The sequence below is a fragment of the Gorilla gorilla genome, chromosome 4 (genome assembly GCF_029281585.2).
Source record: "Gorilla gorilla gorilla isolate KB3781 chromosome 4, NHGRI_mGorGor1-v2.1_pri, whole genome shotgun sequence".
In the NCBI taxonomy this organism is placed as follows: Eukaryota; Metazoa; Chordata; class Mammalia; order Primates; family Hominidae; genus Gorilla; species Gorilla gorilla.
Genome location: NC_073228.2, coordinates 48,768,756 through 48,796,505, shown reverse-complemented (window position 1 = coordinate 48,796,505; position 27,750 = coordinate 48,768,756). Strand labels below are relative to the sequence as shown.

Below are 27,750 nucleotides of genomic sequence, written 5' to 3'. Positions count from 1 at the left end.
TAAAAAAGTCCAGGCACAGTGGCTCATGCCTGTGCTCCCTGCACTTTGGGAGGCTGAGGTTCAAGACCAGCCTGGGCAACATAGCAAGAACTCATCTCTATAAAAAATTTTTTTAATAACGAGAGGCTTCTGAAAGGGGTTTCACAATGTTACAGACAGATCAAGGAGGAGGAGAACTGAAGACACGAGGGCAGTGCTTCTCAACCAGGGCCTATTTTGCCACTTCCAGGGGACATCTGGCCATGTCTGGAGACATTTTTAGTTTGTGATGACTGTGAAAGGAAATGTGTGTGCTTCTATCATCTAGAAATTAGAGGACACAGGTGCTGCTAAACACTCTGCAATGCATAGGAAAACCCCCAACAACGAAGAATAATCCTGGCCCAAAATAGCAATTGTGCTGAGGTTGAAAAACCCTGCATTAGGAGATTAGGACAGGCTGGGCCTGATGGCTCACGCATGTAATCCCAGTATTTTGGGAGGCTGAGGCCGGCAGATCACTTGAGGTCCGGAGATCGAGACCAGCCTGGCCAACGTGGTGAAAACCCGTCTCTACTAAAAACACAAAAATTAGCCAGGCATGGTGGCATGTACCTGTAATCCCAGCTACTAGGGTGGCTGAGGCAGGAGAATCACTTGAACTCGTGAGGCAGAGGTTACAGTGAGCCAAGATCACGCCACTGCACTCCAGCCTGGGCAAAAGAGCTAGACTCTGTCAAAAAAAAAAAAAAAAAAAAAAATCCTGAAGCCCAGGTCACACCCAGGCCAATTAATTCAGACTATCTCAGGGTGGGACTCAGGCACCAGGATTTTAAAAAAATACCAAGTGATTGCAATGCACAGCAAAGTTTGAGAACTATGGGATCAGGAGGTAACTGGTAAACTCTCTGAGACGGAAGTTTTGAAAATTACTGGCATACAGAGGGTTCTTGACAACTATCTGTTGAGTGAGCGAATACATAAATGAATAACACCACAAGGATAGAAGCAAATGGTCAGTGGTTGAGGAAATAAGTTGGAAGTGGAGATTAGGGGAGAGCTTTAAGTACAGATTACTCTTCCCTAAACTCTGGTTGTATCAGGAAAAAGAGAAGGGGTAGCACACTGAGGGAGAAGCAGATACGGAAAAGATTTTCTGTATTTTTATTTTATTTTATTTTATTATGAGACAGAGTCTCACTCTGTCACCCAGGCTGGAGTGCAGTGGCACAATCACAGCTCACTGCAGCCTCACCCTCCCGGGCTCAGATGATCCTCCCACCTCAGTCTCCTGAGTAGCTAGGACTACAGGTGCCCACCACCACACCCAGCTAATTTTCGTATTTCTTATAGAGATGGGATTTCACCATGTTGCCTTGGCTGGTCTGGAACTCCTGTACTCAAGCGATTCACCTGCTTCAGCCTCCCAAAGTGCTAGGATTACATGCGTGAGCCACTGTGCCCAGCCGGGAAAAGATTTTCTATTTTTAGGTTGATGCAGAATTGAGCATGTTTGTGGGAAGAGGGTAAGAAGTAAGGAGAGAGAAAAAGGGTAAGGACATGAGGGATGAGAGGAGTCATCAGTGGAGGGGGATGAGATGAGGCATGTGCTTTCTGCAGGGGAAGAGATGTTCCTAGAGACAGAAGGTAAAGATATGGACTAATTCTAAGATAAAGGTGATGGCACGGGTGGGGGTGGGGTCTTGAATGACCTCCATCTTCCCTGTAAGTAGAAAATGAGGTCTTATAATAAGTGTGGCAGGGGTGGATTTTGGGCTTAAGGGAGTTGAGAAGTCTTAGGCAACACTGTATAGAAAGCCATCGTCAAAAAGAGCCCAGGCCAGGCCCCGTGGCTCATGCCTGTAATCCCAGCATTTTGGGAGGCCGAGGCAGCTGTATCACCTGTGGTCAGAAGTTCAAAACCAGCCTGGCCAGCATGGTGAAACCCCCTCTCTACCAAAAATACAAAAAATTAGCCAGGCATGGTGGCGGGCGCCTGTAATACTAGGTACTCGGGAGGCTGAGGCAGGAGAATCACTTGAACCTGGGAGGCGGAGGTTGCAGTGAGCCAGTTGCAGTGAGCTGAGATCACACCATTGCACTCCAGCCTGGGCAGCAAGAGGGAAACTCCGTCTAAAAAAAAAAAAAAAAAAAAAAAAAGCCCAAGTGAAGCCCAGGTGAGGTTTGGAATTGTGAATCTATACTGGGTCAAACCAGCGTGACCTTGGGACTTTCTCCAGCAATATCCTGCAGTGTGGGAGGGGAGAAACAGGGCAATAGGAGCCCGCTGGGGCTGGGAAAACACGGGCAGTAGAAAACCAGTGAATGGAAGAAATCCTTGGCTTTTATGAGCAAATTTCAAAATGGCTGAGCATGAGATCTAGGCCAGGAGGAAATATGGGTGAAATGAAAAGAGTGCTGATAATTGGAGAGAAAAGTGTAGATGAATGACTTAGAGACACCATGAAATGTTCAGTGGTAGAGAAAAAGCAGAATATTTCCAGTTCTAGGTGCTTCAGGAGCCACAGCTTAAGGTGCAGACATGGCCAAGTCCAAGAACCACAGCACAAACAACCAGTCCCGAAAAAGGCACAGAAATGGTATCAAGAAACCCCGATCACGAAGATATGAATCTCTTAAGGGGGTGGACCCCAAGTTCCCGAGGAACATGTGCTTTGCCAAGAAGCAAAACAAGAAGGGCCTAAAGAAGATGCAGGCCAACAGTGACAAGGCCATAAGTGCACGTGCTGAGGTTATCAAGGACCTCGTAAAGCCCAAGGAGGTTAAGCTCAAGATCCCAAAGGGTGTCAGCTGCAAGCTCGATTGACTTGCCTACATTGCCCACTCCAAGCTTGGGAAGCGGGCTCGTGCCCGCATTGCCAAGGGGCTCAGGCTGTGCTGGCCAAAGGCCAAGGCCAAGGATCAAACCAAGGCCCAGGCTGCAGCTCCAGCTTCAGTTCCAGCTCAGGCTCCCAAAGGTGCCCAGGCCCCTACAAAGGCTTCAGAGTAGGTATCTCTGTCTGCCAACGTGAGTACAGAAGGATTGGTGCGATAACCCCCGGGCTGCCATCTGCACGGGGCTGGGGTCCTCAAATAAACCTGAGGTAGGAAAAATGAAAAGAAAAGAAAAAGAATAAGTTGGGTCAGAGGGAATTTCACAGAATGAGATTTAGAAGTCAAGCCACTTTAAATAATGATAGAATCTAATGTGTGGGTTTGATTATATTATCTCTTAAACCCCTTTCAACTCTAAAACTCTATGAGAAATATGAGTGAGTGAATACTGCACTTACATCCAAATTTCCAAGTGGCTGACAGTGCGACCCCAATCTATCCTTGTTACATATGAAGTCCCATCAAGTCCAAGTCCATGGGGATAGACTTGGACTATTTTAGGAATTTCTGCATGTGCTCAATGATAAGGATAATCAATCACTATTGGACCTATATGTCTTTCAAAAAAAAATTTTTTTTTTTTGAGACAGGATCTCACTCTATCACCCAGGCTGGAGTGCAGTGGTGACATCATAGCTCACTGCGGCCTCAAACTCCTGGGCTCAACCAATTCTCCAGCCTCAGCCTCCTAAATAGCTGGGACTACAGACATGAGCTACAAGCCCAGCTAATTTTTAAATTTTTTGTAGAGACGGGGGTTCTTACTATGTTGCCCAAGCTGGTCTTGAACTCCTGGCCTCAGGGGATCCTCCTGCCTCAGCCTCCCAAAGTACTAAGAATGGCTGGGTGTGGTGGTTCATATCCGTAATCCCACCACTTTGGGAGGCCAAGGTGGTTGGATCCCTTAAGCCCAGGAGTTTGAGACCAGCCTGAGCAACACGGACTCCACCTCTACAAAAATTACAAAAATTAGCTGGGCATGATGGCACATGTCTGTAGTCCCAGCTACTCAGGAGTCTGAGGGAGGAGGATTGCTTGAGCCCAGGAGGTTGAGGTTGCAGTGAGCCATGATGGTGCCACTGCACTCTAGCCTGGGACAGAGCGAGACTCTGTCTCTAAATAAATAAATAAATAAAACAAAGTGCTGGAATTACAGGCATGAGCCACCATGCCCAGCAAAACTTTTAATATAAATTCTACTGTCACCAGTATTTGATAGTAGACTGTGGAAGTTAGGTAAGATCAGAGTCTGTGTCACATAAAAACAAATGTATGACTAAGAAGGAAAAAAAAACCTTTGCTTCACACGTATCCATGTAATAGAGGTTTATCCTCACTTCCCCCTTTCCCCTCCCTCAGTCAATTTGCAATAATAATAATTTAAAAAAGGTAAAATGGTGATGTCGTGGAACAAATTACTTTGCTTGAAAGACGCAACTGTAGATTGGTGTTTACAGGAGGACTCAGACTTGGCATGGTATTGTGAGGCAACGAGGACGCTTGTTAGGAACTTGTGATCATTATTGAATCAGGCAGGGGAACCTGGGCCCCTGAACTCTGTCTCTTTATACTGCATTTTGAAAGCAGCACTTGGCTCTCTAATTGCCCCATATGCTGGTTTTATTCGGTGGCTCAGCTGGGTGGAGTGAACTCTGGGAAGAGATGCATTCATTTTTAGTTACCTCACCAGATTGCTAATTTTCACTCTGGAGGCATAAATCACCATAATTACTGTAATCCCAAGACGAAGGGACTGCTATTCTGGCACAAGGGCAGCAGCTATTTGTACCGCCAAAGCTGTTCTACCTGAGAGCTGGGGAAAGAGTTGCATATGGCTGGTTCTGCCAGGACACTCTTAGATTTGGGGTGGAGGGTGTGCTTGGAGCCCATTCTCCTTTACTTGGGAGAAATGGAGATCCTGGAGGAGCAGTTTCTTCTGTGTTAGTGGCAAGCCTGTGGCGTAAGACAGAGCTTTGGTCCTCAGCTCACTGCACAGCCCACACTGCCCAGCTGTTGATATGTTTGACTTGCAAACAGAACATCAACAGAACTTCAGAACTTCAGTTCCTCTTCTCTCATCTTTTCCCATCAACTCATTACTTGGTTTGTCTTGGTTTTTGTTTTTGCATTTCTCCTGAGGAAATCCTTATTAATTTCTGAAGAAATTACCTCAAATAGAAACCAGATACTACAAAAATCCCTAGTACCCTGGAGCAGAGGCTAAATATCATTAGGGAGGGGGAAAACAGAAAAAGCCCAGTGTAACTTGTCACTTTGTCATTCATACTTATAATATTGATTAAAATTGTTTTCTTGTTCTTTATTATTTTTAATAGAGATGGAGCCTTGCTTTATTGTCGAGGCTGGTCTCCAACTGCTGGCCCCAAGCAATCCTCCCACTTTGGCCTCCCAAAGTGCTGGGATTGCAGGTGTGAGCCACCATGCCTGGCCATTTTTTTTTTTTTTTTTTTTTTTTTGAGACAGAGTCTCATTCTGTCGCCCAGGCTGGAGTGCAATGGCACGATCTCGGCTCACTGCAAACTCCACCTCTCAGGTTCCAGCGATTCTCCTACCTCAGCCTCCTGAGTAGCTGGGATTCCAGGCACCCACCATCATGCCTGGCTAATTTTGGTATTTTTAAAGTAGAGACTTGGTTTCACCATGTTGGCCAGGTTGGTCTCGAACTCCTGACCTCAGGTGATCTGCCTGCCTTGGCCTCCTAAAGTGCTGGGATTATAGGGGTGAGCCACCGTGCCCAGCCCAATGTTTTTCTTTTTAAATAAAATCAACCTAAACTAAGTCTAAAAAATACCAACTAGATCCTGAATCAAGGTCGCTTAAAAGATGAGTAACTGGCGCAGTGGCTCATGGCTGTAATCCCAGCACTTTGGGAGTCTGAGGCGGGCAGATCACGAGGTCAGGAGATCGAGACCATCCTGGCTAACACGGGAAACCCCGTCCCTACTAAAAATACAAAAAGTTAGCTGGGCGTGGTGGCAGGCGCCTGTAGTCCCAGCTACTCAGGAGGCTGAGGCAGGAGGATGGTGTGAACCCGGGATGCGGAGCTTGCAGTGAGCCGAGATTGTGCCACTGCACTCTAGCCTGGGCAACAGAGCAAGACACCATCTCAAAAAAAAAAAAAAAAAGAAAAAAAGAAAAGAAAAAAGATGAAAAACTGATAAATAAATATGAAAAAATTCCTTGCCATTTCCACAGAAGGTGGAGAGGCCGAGATGGGGGAATAACATTTTCTTGACAAGTTCATATCATAATGGTGTCTGGTTGCCTGGCTTTGTGTTTGTTTTTGCCTGACATTTTGAAGAGTCTTAAAATGCAAGAGAAACAGGAAACTTGACTATACCAAAAAAGAAAAAATCTGCTTAGGAAGAACATTTTTTTTTTTTTTTGCCTAATACTATAAAGCCTTGGAGAATTTAGAATCTAAAGCATCTGTTATTGCTGATGACAGATTGATGGCCTAAAAAGAGAGGGAACTGTAGGTCAGGAATGTTTTGCGCAAAAAATGAGGCTGCGCTTGGGTATTAGAAAATAAGGCAAACAAATAACAGATTGCAACAGGATAAACTGCCCCGTGAAGTAGACTTGCCCTCCAACCCCAATCTGCCTGCCCTCAGATGACGGGAAACAGACCAGCTTTTTTTTTTTTTCTGTCTTCCAATCACCTGCCCTCATGTTTAGGCAGCAGAGATCTAAGTTATAAACACAGCTCTGCCAGGAGACCCCTTGGCTGAGAATGGCATTCAGAGTATTCTAGTTCTTCCTTGATGTTTTTCCACTGTCAGACCTCCTATCCTTTTTAGAACCTGCCACAGTGCCTGGTTACAAGGTTGATGTTTAATACAAATTTAATAAGTTGGTCCAAATTTGGAGATGAATTCTGGGGAAAAGTCAAACAGTGAAAAATAAGGAATTTTACTTTCTCTGGGGGCTCCCAGGCTCTCTGGTTGGGTCAGGGCCCAAGTGGGGCAAGGAAGAAGGGGCCACTCTTTCTGAAGTCTCCCTGCATGAAAGACAATAACAGTTGAGTGGTAGTCATATTCTTAGAAGCAAACCATTCTGATTTTGCCTCCTAGAGCAGAGGTGTCTCCCCTAAGATCCATTTTACCCCAGCAGAAAAGGCCAGGGTTGTCTGGGTTGTGGCAACCCTGTTTTGACAGAAAGCCCTATGATTTTTCTCACAAACTTCCCTAAGGACGCTGTCTTTCAGCTACACGTACTTAGATAATTTCTTCTCCCTTACCAACTCAACCTAATGTTGCTAAGAGGTTCAGTACTTTCTCTCTGCTTTCTACCTCATCCCAACCCCCAAGTTCTTTCCCAAATTCCAGCAGCTGGGACCAGTCTCTGGGACAGAGCAGAAATAACATGGAAATTGGGGGTAGGGTTAAACACATCTATCAGTCTAGGAACAGGCAGAAAAGCAACATCCCTGTTACTACAAGTTTGGTATCAGGAAATAATTTCTTATCCATCATGAGTGGTGATATGGGTAGTATGAGCATAAGTTATATGTAGAGGTAAATTATTTACTGGGCTATTAAAGGGCCACTTGGAGGCTGTCGAAGGAAAGTCATACAATAATAATGGAAATTTATTATTATTATTTTATTTTTTGAAGCAGAGTATCACTGTCGCCCAGGCTAGAGTACATTGGCGTGATCTTGGCTCACTGCAACCTCCGCCTCCTGGGTTCAAGCAATTCTCCTGACTCAGCCTCCCGAATAGCTGGGACTACAAGTGTATGCCACCACGCCCGACTAATTTTTGTAGTTTTAGTAGAGTCGGGGTTTCACTATGTTGGCCGGGCTGGTCTCGAACTCCTGACCTCAGGCGATCTGCCTGCTTCAGCCTCCCAAAGTGCTGGGATTACAGGTGTGAGCCACTGCACCCGGCCTAATAATGAAAATTAATTATATCTGATATTATGTTGAAAAATATTCTATCCAGAGGACAGTTAGGAAACATTTACTTTTGCACTGCGTTCGATTCACGGTCTCTTATGGGGAGGAAGAGTAGGAGGATTCCGTGTGCATCTGTGTTTGGGCTGTCAAGTTATCTGTATCTACATAACTATTTGTTTTCCTTTGGCTTCAAAGAAATTTTTGGTGTTGCAAGAAATATGTATATTGCAGAAAAACTGTCACTTCTTAAAATGTGCAGTTAATGGCATATCTAAATAAAATGTAATGTTTTGCTGTTAATATTTACTATTGATATATATGTTCAATAATTCCCAAACAATTCTAACGTTTAGTATTAATTAATTCTAGTATTTATTGCTACTACTACTGCTACATGTTATGGTTCCATAGCCCCTTTTCTGACAGAGCTTTGAAAACAAAACAAACTCCCTATCTGTTCCTCCTTCCGGTTAAATATTGGAGGAAAGCAGAATAGTAATATGAATTTTTAAAGGGAAAGAAGCACAGAGAATGAACATCAGATAGAATAAGCCCTTGAAATCGTAACTCCAAGCTGGCAAATTGAGCACATTGGATCAAGTGCAGAGTTTTCCATTCTATTCATGGGGAGAAAGAGGAAGCGAAATGGGGAGGAGTAGGAAGAACTCAGAGGGTATAGTAGTGATTCCTTAGGAACCTGGAAACATGGAGCTTCTGGAGACAGTGAGAACAATGGCTGGGTTTTTCTCTGCCTGTCATTTTTCAGTCCATGATGAGATGCTGAAGAAACAGCGTCCAAAGGTACACCAGTGTAAAAATGTTGCCAAAGTGAAAAGTAGGAGACTGATTTCCTCCTTCCGATGGATTGGAGAGCCATTCACTTTAGGGTGCTTCTGTTTCCTTACTCATCACACAGAGCACTGGAGTGTGGGAAAAATCCCCATCCCACTTTAAGGTTGCCACAAAGGTAAAAAAGACCTGAAGCAGAAGTTGGGAGACCTGAGCTTATGACCTTGGACTTACAGCACAGCTGATATTTGGGGGAGTAAGGTTTGTTGTTGTTTTTGTGTGTGTGTTTTGTTTGTTTGTTTGAGACGGAGTCTCACTCTGTCGCACAGGCTAGAGTGCAGTGGCGAGATCTCAGCTCACTGCAACATCCACCTCCCAGGTTCAAGCGATTCTCCCGCCTCAGCCTCCCTAGTAGCTGGGACTACAGGCATACAGGCACATACCATCACGCCCAACTAATTTTTGTATTTTTAGTACAGACGAGGTTTCACCATGTTGGCCAGAGTGGTCTTGAACTCCTGACCTCAAGTGATCCGCCCATCTCGGCCTCCCAAAGTGCTGGGATTACAGGGGTGAGCCACTGTGCCCGGCCCCTGGGGGAATAAGTTCTGAGAGGACACAGGAAAACTGGGGATTGAAAAGCAGGTTTTCACAGAGTGGAGGCAGCTGGCTCTGTGGGTTCCCAGACTAAGGGGATCTGTGCTTGACAGACCAGAGGCCAGCTCTACTGTGACCATCATCTCAGCCTTGAATTTTTTTTTTTTTTTTTTTTTTTTTTTTTTGAGACAAAGTCTCACTCTGTCGCCCATGCTGGAGTGTAGTGGTGTGAACTCAGGTCACTCCAACCTCTGCCTCCAGGGTTCAAGCGATTCTCGTGCCTCAGCCTCCCGAGTAGCTGGGACTACAGGCGCCCACCACCACCACGCCCGGCTAAGTTTTCTATTTTTAGTAGAGATGGAGTTTCGCCACGTTGGCCAGGCTGGTCTGGAACTCCTGACCTCAAGTGATCCACCAGCCTCGGCCTCCCAAAGTGCTGGCATTACAGGCGTGAGCCACTGCACCCCGCCTAGCCTTGTGATATTAACAGTAACTGTCATTTGCGGTGTGCCTACTCTGTGTCACACTCCTTGCAGTTATTCCATTTAGGGTAGAGCAACATTATTCTAGTTTACAGAAGAGAAAACTAAGGCTCCAGAGATTGATTTGCCCAAGCAGCCAGCTGGCAGTGGAAGTGCCAGTTTCTTCGTATGTAAAACAAGAGAAGGCAAGCTACTGCCTACTGGCTTGTCAAGGGTCACTTGAGATCGGACGACAGGAACCACAAAGAAGTGAGGCCGGGAATTTGCGGATCCACAGTAAAGCAAGTTTGTCTTTTTCCAGACGTGCATTAAGATTCCTTTTTCAAGTGTTCTAAAGCGCAGGCGCAGGCTGTTTTGCGGTTGCCTCCCGGCGCCTCTTGTGCAGGCCGGGGTCGCCCTCTGCCGACCCAGGGCGGGAGCGCGCTGAGTGAACGTTTCCAGGCCTGAGGGCGGGCGGAGATTTTTCTCGCCTGTAGAGGGCGCAGATCGGCGTGCAGAGTAACCCACTCTAGTTGTCCCTTCCTTAAGCACTTCCTGTTTGATCTCTATGATCCATCCAGTTGCGACTTGATTCGTTCCTCAAATTTTCAATTTACCGTAAACAAAGGGGACGCGCGTTGACCCGGAAGTGAAAGCTGGAACCCGGCCGGAGTAGCTCTGAGCACCGGCTGTGAGGAAGGAGGTTCTGGGCAAGCTATAGCCATGGCTGTGGCTGTAGCCATGGCGGGAGCCTTAATCGGGTCGGAGCCAGGCCCCGCGGAAGAACTTGCCAAACTCGAGTACCTGTCTTTGGTGTCAAAGGTTTGCACTGAGCTGGACAATCACTTGGGGATCAACGACAAGGACCTTGGTGAGCCCGGGGAGGTCCCTGGGACCTCAGTTTGGGATTGAGGGAAGCGGAAGGAGAAAGGTGGTTGATGGACCGAAAGTATGTTCGTGTGAATCTGTCTCTCTCTGTCGCAGACACCGGTGCCCAGGGTACACGCTGCCGTGGCCTCGGCTTGAGAGCCCTCGAGAAACTTTAGAAACTTTCCCAGAGCTGTCAGTGAAGCCCGGGGCGGTCATCTCTGCTTGATTGTTGTTTGTTTGTTTGTTTTTTCAGCCTCAATTAAACATGTTTAACAACAACAGCAGCAGATGCTGCGATGACGACGATGATGGCTGACGTTTATTGGGTGCTCACTATGTGCTAGATGCGATGCTCAGCTCTTTATTGACATTATTTTATTTGGTCTTCACGCCACTCTGTGACATAGTAGTTAGCGTCTGTGCTTTTAACTGTGTTCTTTGACCGTTCATCCTGTACTCTTTTTTGAGGCAGGGCTTCGCTCTGTTTCCCGGAGTGCAGTGGCACGATCTCGGCTCACTGCAGCCTCCACCTCCTGGGCTCAAGCAATCCTCCCACCTCAGCCTCCCGAGTAGCTGGGACTACAGGCGGGCGCCACCAAGCTCGACTCATTTTTAAATTTTTTGTAGAGACGGGGGTCTCACTGTATTGCCCAGGCTGTTCTCGAACTTCTGGGCTCAAGCAGTCCTCTTCCCTCGGCCTCCCAAAGTGTTGGGATTACAGGCGTGAGCCATTGCGTCCTGTACTATGTCTTAAACACCAGTCACTAGATGTTTTGGGGCAAACTACATCTGGGGAGCCCAAACTGAGGAATTAGAAAAGGCTAGGGTCCTACAGCTAAAGCCGTAGACAGATGGAGCCTTTATGAAGGTACAGAGGGTGGATGGGATCAAGGGCAACCAATGGAGGGATTGACCTTTGGTAAGTACAGCAAGGCTTCTTCAGTTGTAACAGGAGCCAGGACAGAGAATACAGTTGCAGATTCAGATGAGTTTAGAGATTGGTGGTGGGAAGATGAGTGAGAGAGTTCCAGCCCACTCTTCAGTTTCCTAAATGAAGATGAAGTCATCAACCGGAGGGATGGAAGGGAAGGGGCAGGTGACAGGAGGGGTTAGGGAAGTTAGACGAGTGACCTTTGGTAAGATTCATAGTTTCTCTGAAGCTGTTTTTCTCATCTGTGAAGTGGGACGATGTCTTCACAGGGTCACCATATAGCATTTAGGAAGATGCCCTGCAGCCAGTATATTTTAGTTTACTTTTTTCTCTTGCCTCCCAGCCAAGATGTGTCTGTCCTATATAATTGTTCCCGCAGGATTCTTCTCTTTTAGTTGATAATGAGGTGATAATTTCGTCGGTTTTGCTATCTCGTTAATATGTTTCCTTTATTCAGCAAATATTGAGCTGGGGGCTAGGCATACCACAGAGAACAAGACAGATTTCTGCTTTCAGGGAGCTTACCTTTCTTTCTCTCTGTTTTCATTTTAACTCCTAATACCTTGGCCTTTTAGAAGAAACAAAAAAGTTATTGACATTAACCCCCAGTGTTTAATTGTTTTGATGTTAACTTCATTTGTGTACAAAAATAGAGCAAAGTATAAACTTCATAATCTTTTAGTTTATTTATAGCTAAAGATCTCAATTAATTTGCAGAAAACCCACAAATATGCTTTTTCTGTTACATACAGAATTATAAAACCAGTAACATTAAAAGTACTAACATTGGCTGGGTTCGGTGGCTCACGCCTGTAATCCCAGCACTTTGGAAGGCCAAGACAGGCCGATCCCCTGAGGTCAGGAGTTTGAGACCAGCCTGGCCAACATGGCGAAACCCCATTTCTACTAAAAAAAAAAATACAAAAATTAGCTGGCCATGGTGACTGGTGCCTGTAATCCCAGCTATGCAGGAGGCTGAGGCAGGAGAATCGCTTGAACTCAGGAGACAGAAGTTTCAGTGAGCTGAAATCACATCACTGCACTCCAGCCTGGACGAAAAGAGCAAGACTTTATTTCAAAAAAAAAAAAAGTACTAATATTGGTTTAATGCAATAGACAGTGTCTTTTGTTGAAACTAAATTGGCAGAGTTGGGTTTAATAACAGAAAGGCATATATTTGCTTCTTTTATGTTTTGTTTGCTGACTTGATTCTTTTGCTTTTGACCCTGATGGATGACTTATTAATTTATGTATTTAATTTTTGGGGGAGTTGAGATAGTAGAGTTTCCGATGAAAACTGGAAAACCTGCTAGACAAATTCTAAAAGAACTGTAATACTGGATTATCATTTAAATTAGTGTTATTTTTACTGTTTTCACCAATGAATTTTTTTAAACTATAAATTAATTTTTTATAATGGATTCAGTTAATTTAACGATTCTCCTGTATAATTGTGAAAATTAAAAATACTGATTAATGGGACCAGGTGCAGTGGCTCACACATGTAATCCCAGCACTTTGGGAGGCCAAGGAGGGTGGATCACGAGGTCAGGAGTTCGAGACCAGCCTGACCAACATGGTGAAACCCTGTCTCTACTAAAAATACAAAAATTAGCTGGGCGTGGTGGCGCACGCCTGTAATCCTAGCTACTCAGGAGGCTGAGGCAGGAGAATCACTTGAACCTGGGATGGGGAGGTTGCAGTGAGAGGATCGTGCCACTGCCCTCCAGCCTTAGTGACAGAGCAAGACTCCGTCTCAAAAAAAAAAAAAAAAAAAGATTACTGATGGCTGGCAGTGAGAATGTGGTGCAGACTGCTTTGGGAGGGGCTCTTTTGAGCATGACATGCCTAGCACCATGGGACTTAGTTCTCCCTCCACATTTCTTGAAAGAATGTAGCCTCTGAAGTTAGATTGCCTGGGTTTTATTCCTAGCTCCCCCCAGTTATTATTGGGTAGGTCAGTGTCTCAAATCGTCAGCTTCCTCATTGTAAAACATGACAATAATAGCACCTACTTATGAGGGTTGTTTTGGGGATCATGAAGTAACCCATAAAAAGCACTTAGCATAGTGCCTGGCACGTAGTCATGTTCAAAAAGTATTAACCATTGACATTATCGTTACTAACTTATTATGCATAAGATGTGTTCGTGTAGCCTGATGGCATTTGGCTTTCACTTCATCAGAAAGATAAAGGCACATTCCAGGATGGAAATTGTATGGTAGTACTACTTTATGAGTTAGTCATCTAGATCTTTCATGTTATTTATTCATTTACTTTTCTAGGATTAGCATTCAAATGAAAGCATTACAGTTTTTTTGTGGGTCTCATAGTATGAGGCTTATTATCTCAGTCTACTCCCGAGTAGCTAGGACTACAGATGCATACCACCACCCCCGGCTGATTTTTGTATTTTTTGCAGAGATGGGGTTTTGCCATGTTGCCCAGGCTGGTCTTTAACTCCTGGGCTCAAGCAGTCTGCCCACCACAACCTCCCAAAGTGCTGGGATTACAGGCGTGAGCCACTGTCTGAAAGTAGCTTAATAAATAGCTCTAATATTAGAAGTTTCAAGAACTAGGCCGGGCACAGTGGCTCATGCCTGTAATCCCAGCACTTCGGGAGGCTGAGGCAGGAGGATTACCTGAGGTCAGGAGTTCAAGACCAGCCTGGCCAATGTGGCAAAACCCCGTCTCTACTAAAACTACAAAAATTAGCCAGACCTGTAATCCCAGCTACTTAGGAGGCTGAGACAAGAGAATTGCTTGAACCCGAGAGGCAGAGGTTGCAATGAGCCAAGATCGTACCACTGTACTCCAGCCTGAGAGACAGAGTGAGACTGTTAAAAAAAATAAAAAAATAAAAAAAGTCCAGGTGCGGTGGCTCATGACTGTAATCCCAGAACTTTGGGAGGCCAAGGCAGGCAAATCACAAGGTCATGGGTTCGAGACCAGCCTGGCCAATATGGTGAAATCCTGTCTGTACTAAAAATATAAAAATTAGCCGGGCATGGTGGCATGCGCCTGTAGCCCCAGCTACTTGGGAGGCTGAGGCAGAAGAATCGCTTAAACTCAGGGGGCAGAGGTTGCAGTGAGCCAAGATCATGCCACTGCACTCCATCCTAGGTGACAGAGCAAGACTCCACCTCAAAAAAAAAAGAAAGTTTCAAGAACTAGGCAGGTGTGCCGGGCACAGTGGCTTATGCCTGTAATCCCAGCACTTTGGGAAGCTGAGGCGGGTGGATCACGAGGTCAGGAGATCAAGACCATCCTGGCTAACATGGTGAAACCCTGTCTCTACTAAAAATACAAAAAATTAGCCAGGCGTGGTGGTGGGCGCCTGTAGTCCCAGCTACTCGGGAGGCTGAGGCAGGAGAAAGGCGTGAACCCAGGAGGTGGAGGTTGCAGTGAGCCGATATCGCACCGCTGCACTCCAGCCTGGGCGACAGAGCCAGACTCTGTCTTAAAAAAAAAAAAAAAAAAAAGAACTAGGCAGGTTTGTGGAGAAAAATTTGGCAAAAAAGTAAGTCTTTCATCAATGTGGAGATTGCACCACCCAGCAGCTGCCTGGCCCTCATATACAGATTGGGTCTGTCCTTCTGTTGTGTGCCTCTGTGTGTCTACATGGGCTCATGCTTTTTATTGTCACCTTTACAGTCTAGTCTAGGTGGCAGCGTGCCCAGGTAGTGGTTTTGTGAGAAGAGGGTACCATGATGTGGGTCAAATAGGTCTTCCTAGTTTAAATGCACTCAAGGGCTACATTGAGCCATTTTGTAGTAATATCTTCCTTTCATTTGTATAAATTCACTAGAATATGTGTGGATAATTTCAGCAGTCTAGATTTTCTCCCTTGTTTTCTTGTTTTGTTTTTTTTGTTTTTTTTGAGACGGAGTCTCACTCTGTTGCCCAGGCTGGAGTGCAGTGGTGCAATCCCGGCTTACTGCAACCTCTGCCTCCTGGGTTCAAGTGATTCTCCTGCCTCAGTCTCCCAAGTAGCTGGGATTACAGGCGCCTGCCACCACACCCAGCTAATTTTTGTATTTTTAATAGAGATGGGGTTTCACTGTGTTAGCCAGGCTCATCTTGAACTCCTAACCTCAAGTGATCCGCCTGCCTTGGCCTCCCAGAGTGTTGGGATTACAGGCATGAGCCACCACACCTGGCCAGATTTTCTCTTTACCCTTATCAGATGGTGGTCTTTGTTTTTTATTACTGTTGGATAACCTAATTAGTTTTGTTTTCACCATACTTGAAGCTGATTTCTTGTTCATGTCTCTTCTTTTCTGAATTCTGTTTCTTATTTGCAGCTGAATTTGTGATCAGTCTTGCTGAGAAAAATACCACCTTTGATACTTTTAAGGCTTCTCTCGTCAAAAATGGTGCAGAATTTACGGTATGTATATGTGGAGAAGACAATCTGTAGATATTAATGTTTTAATTTATGGGTTTTTTTTTTTGTTTTTTTTTTGAGACAGAGTTTTGCTCTGTCGCCCAGGCTGGAGTGCAGTGGCGCCATCTCAGCTCACTGCAAGCTCCGCCTCCCGGGTTCACGCCATTCTCTTGCCTCAGCCTCCCGAGTAGCTGGGACTACAGGTGCCTGCCACCATGCCCGGCTAATTTTTTGTATTTTTAGTAGAGATGGGGTTTCACCGTGTTAGCCAGGATGGTCTCGATCTCCTGACCTCGTGATCCACCCGCCTTGACCTTCCAAAGTGCTGGGATTACATAATTTATGTTTTAAGGTCACTATTGATTTTAAATTTTGATAGGGTTTAATATAGGATTTTGATATAGGAAGGAGACAATTTTATACATATCAATTAAATAAGCCATTAAGTGTGTAATGTTTTCATGCCATTAAGTAGTGATGATGTAACCAGATTTTCTGTGATACCTCTCTAGGAAAACAGGGCAGGATTTTCATCATTAAGTCTTTGTAGGTATTTACATTCTTGTTCTGTGAGTCAGGAAGTTGGAAACAAGTTTTGGGGGTAGTTCTAAACCTTGGGAAATAAAATGGTTGCAGGGAGCCTAATAACTTTTCTCCCCAAAGAGTCCTAAATATCGGCTTTCTCTGAAGCTATTATACTAGGTTCATGCTACACCAGGTTGACACACTATGTTTCATTTATTCCAATTAGCTAAATTCAAGTGCGTAACCACCCTTCCCTACAGGACATTCTTTGCCTTTTAAGTGTATTTAAGCACTGATATGGGAGCTGACAATTTTTGTTCTATGTTTCTTTTCAAAGGATTCTCTTATTAGTAACTTGCTGCGTCTCATACAAACCATGCGGCCTCCAGCGAAGCCTTCCACTAGCAAAGGTAAGCAGAGCTTCCAGCTGAGCTTAGCTTCTAGAATGGTGTAGGTTTTGAACATCCTGTAAATTGCATTTGTTTTCCTCTCAGCAGTTGCTGAGCAAGTAAATGTTCCAGTAAGATTTTTCAAATGGGCTGGGCCTAGCGGCTCACTGCTGGAATCCCAGCACTTCGGGAGGCCAAGGTGGGAGGATCACTTGAGCCCAGGAGTTTTAGACCTGCCTGGGCAACATAGAGAGACCTTATCTCTACAAAAAAATAAAAAAGTTAGCCAGGCATGATGGCGTGCCTCTGTAGTTCCAGCTACTTGGGAGGCTAAGGAAGGAGTGTTGCTTGAGTCCAAAAGGGTGAAGCTGCAGTGAGCCATAGTTGCACCAATGTACTTTAGCCTGAGTGACAGAGGTTTTTTTCCCCTGTTTCAAGGGGAAAAAAAATTTCAAACAACTTAAGACAAAATAAAAAAGATAAGACATAACCCAATGAGTATTGCTACACTCCTCTTTCTGCTACATTTCGAGATAGTTTGTGATCAATGTATTTAGAAAATTAAATTACATTTATAGTAACAGGTATGATTAATATATAGCAAAATGCCATGTTCTGTTTCAGTTTGATACAAATCTATTGTTGAAGTTATTTTGTTAATCATTAATAATATTAAATATGTCTTTTTTTTAACCCCTTCATGCTCTTTAATGAAACAAGATCCAGTTGTTAAACCTAAAACAGAAAAAGAAAAGCTGAAGGAACTCTTCCCAGTCCTTTGCCAACCGGACAACCCTTCTGTTCGGGTACTGATACCATTTTAAGAGTGTCTACTATAAATATATATTTGCAACCCCTTTTCTTTGTCTCATAGTAATTTTATTAATTTTAAGTTTGCCTTTGTTGTAACTTATTTTTAAGAATGAAAGTGTTTGATCACTCCCTGAGCATGTACTATGTATTGAATATGTTAAGGGGTTCTGAGAATGATATTCAAGGGAAATGAGATTGGGAACTTGGGGAAGTAGTGATTAGGAATATGAAATAAGATTCTGGAACAGATGCCTAATGTGTGAAATTAGATTTTTTTTTTTTTGCTCTGTTACTTGTTAAAGGTCTAATTTTTAAAGCATTTTGATTTTTAAATTTCATTTTAATAAATATTTATTGAGTACTTACTGTATGCCAAATACTGTTCTAAGTACCTGGGTAACAGCAGTGAACAGAACAGACAAGAGTTTCAGCCTTTGGAGATTATATCCTAATTTTGGGGTAGGGAGCAGGAAATAAACATGTAAACATTCTGGTGGGGAGGAGATAGGCAATAAACAAACAAATAGTTATGTAACATAGCAGATAGCAATAAGGGCTATTTAAAAAAATAAAGCTGGAGTTGGGGGGAGGGAGGAAGAGTGCAGAGGGAGAGTTGCTTTTTAAAATTTTTAACACCTGTTTTCTATTAATATAATCATCACTTGCATTCTTTCATGGCAGGGATGATTAATATCTAACTGCCTTTCATAGAATTCTGTTAAGGACAGAGGGGATTTGTCAAATGTAGCAGTAATTCTCAAGAGCCTTTTTTCCATTTCTTCTACATCTATCCTGAATCAAGTTTGAAATCTCTGCCCCTCTTCTATTTCCCTCACATAGTGGTTAGTGATTTATAGATGTACCTGAGGTACATGCAGATTCTTGAGTAGTTTTTTTTCCTAACTTTGCTGGCCTCTACCTCTGCAGACCATGTTGGATGAAGATGATGTGAAAGTTGCTGTGGATGTCCTGAAAGAACTGGAAGCTTTAATGCCCAGCGCAGCAGGCCAGGAGAAGCAAAGAGATGCTGAACACCGGTTTGTCCTTAGTGTCCTGTCCTTTGGAAGTTTAGGGTACTGTGACAGTTGAATATTATGGACCAGCCAAGCAAAATTTTGGGCAAGTTTAAAGAATCTGGACTGGTCATATATCATATTGTTGGATCTGTTTTCATTGCTTCCTGCTAAGTGTATGTAGCAAATGCTAGGTTGTTCAGGATGTAGAAATCAGGGTTGAAAGAGGCTGAATATGTTTGTGGCTCAATTCTTTATTGGCTTATAGGGATGTCGTAGTTATTGAAACTCTAATTCAGTTCAAAACCTAGTGGATACCTACCATGTGCATGGCACTGTACTGGGTGCTTGGGGATGCGAAGATGAAATCAGATTGGTTTCTTTTTTAAACAGGTGCTTATTGATTTGTTAGGGACAGGACAAAGAAGAAGAAGCGGAGTCGAAGCCGAGATCGAAACCGAGATCGAGACAGAGATAGGGAACGAAACCGAGATAGAGACCACAAGCGGAGACACCGATCCCGCTCTCGATCACGTTCCAGGACCCGGGAGAAGAATAAAGTGAAGTCTAGATATCAGTCCAGGAGCAGGAGTCAGAGTCCCCCCAAAGACCGGAAGGACCGGGACAAATATGGAGAGCGGAATCTGGATAGATGGCGGGATAAGCATGTGGACCGCCCTCCTCCAGAAGAGCCCACCATTGGTGACATTTATAATGGCAAAGTTACCAGCATCATGCAGTTTGGTTGCTTTGTGCAGCTGGAAGGACTAAGGTAATGACTGGTGCTCTTCTGTTCACACCAGTGATGGGCAGAATTTCTTTTATCACTGAGGATTTTCACATTCTAAAAAGTTACTTTGATTAATGACACTTTAGTCAAATCAGCCATACATGGTTCTTAGAAATTGACTCTTTTGAAATGTTACAGAGCCATTTATTCCTTTCTGTGTCTTCAGGAGATCTGTCCTTTGCTTGTTGGGACAGATAGAATTTGCTTCCCCACCCCATGTCTCCCCATGAGGAGAGTGATAATACTATTTTATTGTTTGACCACCTTCATGGTACTTTTCTCTTGAGTTTAAGACCATTTTCTTTTGTTAGTTCCAGTAAGGGTAGAAATTGGTTGGGGGAAAAATATTTTTTGGCATGTTCCAGATGTGTCTGGCTCTCCCTCAGGAAGCGGTGGGAAGGCCTGGTGCACATCTCTGAGCTCCGGCGGGAGGGTCGTGTGGCCAATGTAGCTGATGTCGTGAGCAAAGGCCAGAGGGTCAAAGTCAAAGTGCTGTCCTTCACTGGGACCAAGACCAGCCTGAGCATGAAGGTAGGTGAGATGGTCAGCCTGTTCTTACATGTGATGGCCAAGGGAATGGAAGAGGACAGCAAGTGAGACAGCTCCCTTGTTTTTGTGCCTTAGGATGTGGATCAAGAGACTGGAGAAGATCTAAACCCAAATAGACGGCGAAATCTTGTCGGGGAGACCAATGAGGAGACCTCAATGCGGAATCCTGATAGACCCACTCACTTGTCCCTTGTCAGTGCTCCTGAAGTAGAGGACGACTCACTGGAACGCAAGCGCCTCACCCGAATCTCTGACCCAGAGAAGTGGGAGATCAAACAGGTTGGGGCCTTTAGTTTTCATGACCAGATAGTCATTCAGCATGTAGCATGGTGCTTAGGGGTGTGCCCTGGAGCACGATGGCCTGGGATAACTTTTGGCCACTGTATTAGTCTGTTTTCACGCTGCTGATAAAGACGTACCTGAGACTGGGCAATTTACTAAAGAAAGAGGTTTATTGGACTTAGAATTCCACTTGGTTGGGGAGGCCTCACAATCATGGAGGAAGGTGAAAGGCATATCTCACATGGCAGTAGACGAGAGCTTGTGCAGGGAAATGCCCTTTTTAAAACCATCAGATCTCATGAGACTTACTCACTATCATGACAACAGCGTGGGAAAGAGCTGCCTCCATGATTCAGTTACCTTCCACTGGGCCCCTCCCACACACGTGGAAATTCAAGATGAGATTTGGGTGGGGACACAGCCAAACCATATCAGCCACTTATTAGCCGTGTAATCCTTAGCTAAGCTACTCTACCTCATGCCTCAGTACCTTTTTCTATAAAACAACCAGTGTTGGTGGTGTGAGGATTAATTAAAGGTGAAAGTCGTTGGGCGTGATGGCTCACACCTGTAATCCCAGCACTTTGGGAAGCTGAGGCGGGTGGGTCACGAGCTCGGGAGTTCGAGACCAGCCTGACCGGTATGGTGAAACCCCATCTCCACTAAAAATACAAAAAATTAGCCGGGCATCATGGTGCGCGCCTATAATCCCAGCTACTCAGGACGCTGAGGCAGGAGAATCACTTGAACCCGGGAGGCGGAGGTTACAGTGAGCTGAGATCATGCCACTGCACTCCAGCGTGGGTGACAGAACAAGACTGTCTCAAAAAAAAAAAAAGAAAATGAAACTCTTAGGTTAGTGCTTAGCATATGGTAATTGCTATGTAAGTCTTCATTCTTTTGTTTTCTTTCCTTTTTTTTTTCTTTTTAATTGAGACGGAGTCTCGCTCTGTCACCCAGGCTGGAGTACAGTGGTGCGATCTCAGCTCACTGCAACCTCTGCCTCCCGGGTTCAAGCGATTGTCATGCCTCAGCCTCCTGAGTAGCTGGGATTACAGGCGCCCACCACCACACCCGGCTAATTTTTTTGAATTTTTAGTAGAGACGGGGTTTCACCATGTTGGCCAGGCTGGTCTTGAACTCCTGGCCTCAGGTGATTCTCCCACCTCGGCCTCCCAAAGTGCTGGGATTACAGGCGTGAGCCACTGTGCCCAGCCTATTGTTTTCATCTTTCTTCACTAAATAACATAACCGTGGTGTGTCAAGCACCATGCAGGGCTAGGGCTATAAACACGAATATATCATGGTTCCTATGCTTAAGGAACTCAAAGTCCAGCAGAGGAGACAGATCTAAACAAATAATTGTGAGGGGTTACGTATTTTTTCCTTTATTTTTGAGGCAAGTTCTTACTTGCACTATTGCCCAGGCAAGAGTGCAGTTGCATGACCATGGCTCACTGCAGCCTCAACCTTTCAGGCTCAAGCCATCCTCTCATCTCAGCTTCCCAATTAGCTGTGACCCCAGGCACATGCCACCATGCCTGGCTAATTTTTTAATTTTTTGTAGAGACAGTCTTGCCGTGTTACCAGGGCTCATCTCAAACTCCTGGGCTCCAAGTGATTCTCTTGTCTCAGCCTCCCAAAGTGTTGAGATTACAGGCATGAGCTGCCATGTCTGGCCTACGTATTATATAATAAATGTACCAGAGTGCTGTGGAAACAAGGGAAAGAGCAGATAACTCTTCCTGGGGATAATACTTTTGAGCTTATACTTTACAGCACCATGTTGGAGAACCACCTCTGCAACCCTGGAATGGGATATATGACATTTGAGGTCCCGATATCGTGGGTCAGAGGAGAAAAAAACTGGGTTTCCTACATGAAACCTCTGTAATTAACTCCTAGAAAAGAAGAGTTTTGGCTGGGCATGTCGCTGACACATGTAACCTCAGCACTTTGGGAGGCCAAGGCAGGAGGATTGCTTGAGGCCAGGAGTTTGAGACCAGCCTGGACAAATAGTGAGACCCTGTTTCTAGAAAAAATTTAAAAATTAGCCAGGTATTATGGTGTGCGCCACTAGTGTCAGCTATTCAGGAGGATGAGGTAGGAGGATTGGTTGAGCCCAGGAGTTTGAGGTTGCAGTGAGCTTTGATCAGGTCACTGCACTTCAGCCTGGGTGACAGAGCAAGGTCCTGTCTCAAAAAAACAAAAAAAAAAAGTTTTGATCTTAGCAGGTTACAAATGCTGCCTTCTCTTCTTTGGCTAGATGATTGCTGCCAATGTCCTTTCCAAAGAAGAATTTCCAGACTTTGATGAAGAGACTGGCATTCTCCCTAAGGTGGATGATGAAGAAGGTAACTAGTCAGTTGGATCAAGAAGGGTAATTGGCAAGTTGAGCCATTGAATTGGGTGATTTGCCTGTAGTTTAACCCAGTGGCTATTAATCATTTGTTCTTTGGATCTCACTACTCATCTCTCAGAAAAAGAAAGGATCTCACCATGATGGAAGCAAGAAGTTCATTTTTCTGACAAGTGCTTATGTATTATTATTATTATACCTGTTGCTTATAGTAAGCTCTCAGGGCCAGGCATGGTGGCTCACGCCTGTAATCCCAGCACTTTGGGAGGCCGAGGCCAGCAGATCACCTGAGGTTAGGAGTTGGAAACCAGCCTGGCCAACATGGTGAAACCGTGTCTCTACTAAAAAAATACAAAGATTAGCTGGGTGTGGTGGCGCATGCCTATCGTCCCAGCTACTCGGGAGTCTGAGGCAGGAGAATTGCTTGAACCCAGGAGACGGAGGTTGCCGTGAGCCGAGATCGTGCCACTGTACTCCAGCCTGAGTGACAGAGTGAGACTCCATCAAAAAAAAAAAAAAAGCTTTCAGGATATAAAAAGTTATAATTGTATTTTTGGGAGTAAATTTGATCTCATATTCTTAGTAATTATTCTGAAAACCCTGGATCCACCTAGATTACCTCTGAGTTGCCCTGGAAACAACTTTTAACTCAGCCCATAATGACTTTTTTGAAATTATGAAATCTTATGATAGAATTCTGTAACTTATATTGTAGTAGTAAGTGAGCACCTACGTACTCACCACCCAGCTTAAGAAGTAGAATTTTACAAGCACCTCTGAAGCCCCTACATGCTCCCCTCTGCTTAGATCTTCTTTCTTCCTCCTAGGAGTAACCACCATCCCACATTTGTGTTAATTACTCCCTTGCTTTTCTTTAGTTTTACCATCTACGTATCTATCCCTAAACATTATATTGTGTTGTCTATTTTTGAACTTAACTCATTTTTCTTTTTTTTTTTGACTTACATATTTTTGATATTTATGTTGATATTTATATTGGTATTTCACTGATTTTCATTGCTATAGAGTGTTTATATATAAATTGTCTATAATTTATCCATTTTACTTTTGATGGACGTATGAGTTGTTTCTTGGTTTTTGGTTAATCTTTGTGAATAATAGTATTTTGAAATTGCTATATTGTCTCTTAGTGCTTATGTGCAAAATGTTCTTTTTTCCCTAAATGCATAGAATTACTGGGTAGGCCAAGTGTCATGGCTCAGCCCTGTAATCCCAGCACTTTGGGAGGCTGGCTGAGATGGTAGGATTGCATGAGCCTAGGAGTTTGAGACCAGCCCTGGCGACATAGCTAGGCCCTGTCTTTACAGAAAAAAAAAAAAATTAGCCAGGTGTAGTGATGTGTGCCTGTACTCCCAGCCACTGGGGAGGCTGAAGTGGGAGAATTGCTTGAGCCTGGGAGGTCGAGGGTGCAGTGAGCCATGGTCATGCCACTGTGCTGTAGCCTGGGCAACAGAGCAACACCCTGTCTTAAAAAAAAAAATTACTGGGTAGTAAGAAATGTGTGTGTTTGACTTTGCTGGGCAGTTCCAAATTGTTTTCTGTTGGTTTCTGTACCATTTATACTTCTGCCATAAGTGTAAGCAAGTTCCGCTTGGTGTTGTTCAATTGTCGAACTAATTTTTTACAAATTTATTATGGGTTAAGAATTATTCCACAATGAAGTTGGATGGCAAATGCCCTAGTACCATTTAGAATGTCAGGAGAGCATTTTCTCACAGGCTTAACTTCTTTTCAAAGTAGGTCTGATCAGTTCTTGGGCTGGAGCACAAATGCTCTAGAAATGGCTGGTGATGGGGGAATAGTCACCTGGGTTAGAGTTTTACTTGCGTTGCTGTCCTTTGACCTGGGAAGGTTTTTTTTTTTTTTTTTTTTTTTTTAATTTGAGACGGGGTTTCGTTCTTGTTGCCCAGGCTGGAGTGCAGTGGCGCGGTCTTGGCTCACTGAAACCTCTGCCTCCCGGGTTCAAGCGATCCTCCTGCCTCAGCCTCCCAAGTAGCTGAGATTACAGGTCTGTACCACCAAGCCCAGCTAATTTTTTTGTATTTTTAGTAGAGATGGGGTTTCACCATGTTGACCAGGCTGGTCTGGAACTCTTGACCTCAGGTGATCAGCCCGCCTTAGCCTCCCAAAGTGCTGGGATTACAGGTAAGAGCCACTGCACCCGGCCTTTTTTTTCTTTTTTTTTTTTTTAAGACAGAGTCTCACTCTGTCATCCAGGCTGGAGTGCAATGGCTTGATCTCAGCTCACTGCAACCTCTGCCTCCTGGGTGCAAGCTATTCTCCTGTCTCAGCCTCTTGAGTAGCTGGGACTACAGGTGCCCACCACCAAGCCGGGATAATTTTTGGATTTTTAATGAGATGGGGTTTCACTGTGTTGACCAGTCTGATCTCAAACTCTTGACCTCAAGTGATCCTCCTGCCTCAGCCTGCCAAAGTGCTGAGATTACAGGCATGAGCCACCATGCCCCACCAGGGGAAGCTGTTTTTGATAAAGATTGTTGGTACCTATGGAAATTAATTGTCTCGGTGAAAATTGTTATTTTCTCTTGTTTATGGCTAATTCTTCTTTTGGGGGGACTTTTAGATGAGGACCTTGAGATTGAATTGGTTGAGGAAGAGCCTCCATTCCTGAGAGGGCACACTAAGCAAAGCATGGACATGAGCCCCATTAAAATTGTCAAGGTGAGAATTACTGGACCTTTAACCTGGAAATGTCAAGTGGACTTTTTTTTCTAAAGTAATGGGTCGGGTTATTAGATCTGCGTAAGTAGAACTTGGGCCACAGAAAGTATTACTGGCTGTTAGCCAGGGTCTATAATAGTTTTATTTTAAATGGAGGTTGGGTTGGCTTTATTGCTTTTGCCTGTTGAATTCTTTTGTGCTCCTTTTGTGTATTTTGGGTGGAAGCAGAGATAGATAGGAATGCTTAATCTGCCATCATTGCCTTTGCCTGGATTCCTTAGGGCTTGAATCTTGCAGATTCAAAGGCAATTTTGAAGGATTTACTTGAGCACTTGGGGCTGGCCACCATAGAAAGCTGTAGCACTGGGTGTTGGAGAGGGCAGAGCTGTAAGGGGAATCCAAACCAGAATTCATAGAACAATAAACATTTTAGGTATGGAAAAGGGTATATTTAAAGGTCTCCCAGCCCAGCACATATGAAATGCTTATAATCCACGCATATCATTCTTCTGCAGTGTTCTTCTCATATGGTCATCTCATAGCTGCATGACATTGTTAGTGACAGGGAATTCACCAGCCCTTAAGGAGGTACATTTCATCATGAGATGGATCTGATCGCTAGTTCTTCTTTAGGCATACCTGAAACCTCACTCACTGAAGTGTCCACATTGGTCTTGATTTTGGTTCTCAGGGTCATACAGAAAAATTCTTATACCTTTCTTATGTCCTTCATACATTTAAAGGTAGCACATCATTCCTATCTCTTTTGGGGTTCTCATCTTCAAACTAAACATCCAATTCCTTCAATGATTTATCATTGTTCTCGTTCATTTTATCTGAATATGCTACGGTTTATCCATTTCTTTCATATAGTCTGTTACATTGATAAGAACTTTATTCCAGATGTGGTCTCATGTTTTAGATTACAGGAGCTTAACTTCTACATATTATTTCCCGGACATTTAATCCATGCTGTTTTTTCTTCTGTTGCACCAGAACCCAGACGGCTCCCTCTCCCAAGCAGCAATGATGCAGAGTGCCTTGGCCAAAGAAAGGCGGGAACTCAAACAGGCCCAGCGGGAAGCTGAGATGGATTCTATTCCCATGGGACTCAACAAACACTGGGTTGACCCTCTGCCTGATGGTAGGACCCTTGGAGGGGTGTATGGACCTTGTTTAAAAATCTGAGCCTTTCAGAACACAGGGAGGGGTCACTCCCGGCACACACTAAAAATTTACCCTTGGGCCAGGGGCGGTGGCTCATGCCTGTAATCCCAGCACTTTGGGAGGCCAAGGCAGGTGGATCACCTGAGGTCAGGAGTTCGAGACCGACCTGGCCAACATGGTGAAACCAAGTCTCTACTAAAAAAATACAAAAGTTAGCCAGGCATGGTGGCACACACCTGTAATCCCAGCTACTCGGGAGGCTGAGGCAGGAGAATCGCTTAAACCCAGGAGGTGGAAGTTGCAGTGAGCTGAGATCAGGCAAGTGTACTCCAGCCTGGGTGATAGAATGACACTCTATCTCGAAAAAAAAAATTTACCCTTGGTTTTTCACTTCAGTTAGAGCATGTTTGGTTTTTTCTTAAACACATGTTTAAAACCAAAGATGTTTTAATAGCCATGGTCAAATCATTAGACTGAGTTTTTCTTCTGAATCACTTTAAAAATGTTATTCTAGTGCAGTGTCTCATGCTGTAATCCCAGCACTTTGGGAGGCTGAGGCGGGCGGATCACGAGGTCAGGAGATCGAGACCATCCTGGCCAACATGGTGAAACCCTGTCTTTACTAAAAATACAAAAAATAGCCGGGTGTGGTGGTGCACGCCTCTAGTCCCAGCTACTCAAGAGACTGAGGCAGGGGAATCGCTTGAACCCTGGAGGCAGAGGTTGCAGTGAGCCAAGATCGCGCCACTGCACTCCAGCCTGGCTACAGAGTGAGACTCCGTCTCAAAAAAAAAAAATTTTATTCTAAAGGTGATACAGCTTTGAAACTTCCTTTTTCATATAATTCTTTGTGCAGTAAATATTAGCTACTAGATATAGTCATAACAAATACTTATTAATTTAATTTGTGTTTGGCAACTGGGGATACAGATTTGAATTAAACAGATATGATCCCTGCTTTTATGCGCTACAACTTAGTCGGGGATATGGATATTAATTAAATAATTACCAAATAATTAAATTATGATCAGTGCCATGTGAAGAAGTACAGGCAGTGTAATTGACTGTGGTGGGTCACTTCCCTGGGGAAATCGAGAGCCAAAGGATAAATGGGACTCAGTCTGTCAAGTGGAGATGGGATGCAGGTTGGGGAGTATGTTCCAGCCTGAGGAGTAGCCCATGTTGGGTTTGTGGGGTGGGAAAGAAGGAACTGAAAGAAGGCTTGTGTGGATGGAATAGAGAGAGCAGTGGGCAGTGGTAGGGGATGAGATAAGAACATCAGGCCAGGGCTTTGTAGGTGGCATTAGGAAGCTGGGCTCAATTCTAATA

The 27,750-nt window shown here is 44.4% G+C and overlaps 1 protein-coding gene, 1 non-coding gene and 1 pseudogene across 8 annotated transcripts in view; 2 read left to right on the top strand and 1 right to left on the bottom strand.

The window, feature by feature from the left end:
* Positions 1 to 2,521: 2,521 nt before the first annotated feature.
* Positions 2,522 to 2,989, top strand: LOC101152381 (large ribosomal subunit protein eL29-like; annotated as a pseudogene).
* A 7,084-nt stretch (positions 2,990 to 10,073) lies between these two features.
* The window catches only part of DHX8 (DEAH-box helicase 8), a 43,014-nt gene continuing 25,337 nt past the window's right edge, over positions 10,074 to 27,750 (top strand). For 3 of the 7 annotated variants that reach the window (XM_004041533.5, XM_063706395.1, XM_063706396.1), the window contains exons 1-11: positions 10,170 to 10,514; positions 15,749 to 15,834; positions 16,694 to 16,766; positions 17,466 to 17,551; positions 18,486 to 18,595; positions 18,984 to 19,343; positions 19,748 to 19,892; positions 19,986 to 20,189; positions 22,459 to 22,546; positions 25,157 to 25,254; positions 26,251 to 26,398. In XM_004041533.5, the coding sequence (XP_004041581.3) occupies positions 10,367 to 10,514; positions 15,749 to 15,834; positions 16,694 to 16,766; positions 17,466 to 17,551; positions 18,486 to 18,595; positions 18,984 to 19,343; positions 19,748 to 19,892; positions 19,986 to 20,189; positions 22,459 to 22,546; positions 25,157 to 25,254; positions 26,251 to 26,398 (1,546 nt within the window). In that variant the 5' untranslated portion in view covers positions 10,170 to 10,366. Of the gene's footprint in view, positions 10,515 to 15,748; positions 15,835 to 16,693; positions 16,767 to 17,465; positions 17,552 to 18,485; positions 18,596 to 18,983; positions 19,344 to 19,747; positions 19,893 to 19,985; positions 20,190 to 22,458; positions 22,547 to 25,156; positions 25,255 to 26,250; positions 26,399 to 27,750 lie in introns of all 7 variants that reach the window. The other 4 variants (XM_055388003.2, XM_055388002.2, XM_004041532.5 and 1 more) reach the window with 3 other exon arrangements.
* Positions 12,724 to 12,784, bottom strand: LOC115934812 (U7 small nuclear RNA). The gene has a single exon (XR_004070557.1). It is a non-coding gene; the product is annotated as a U7 small nuclear RNA (small nuclear RNA).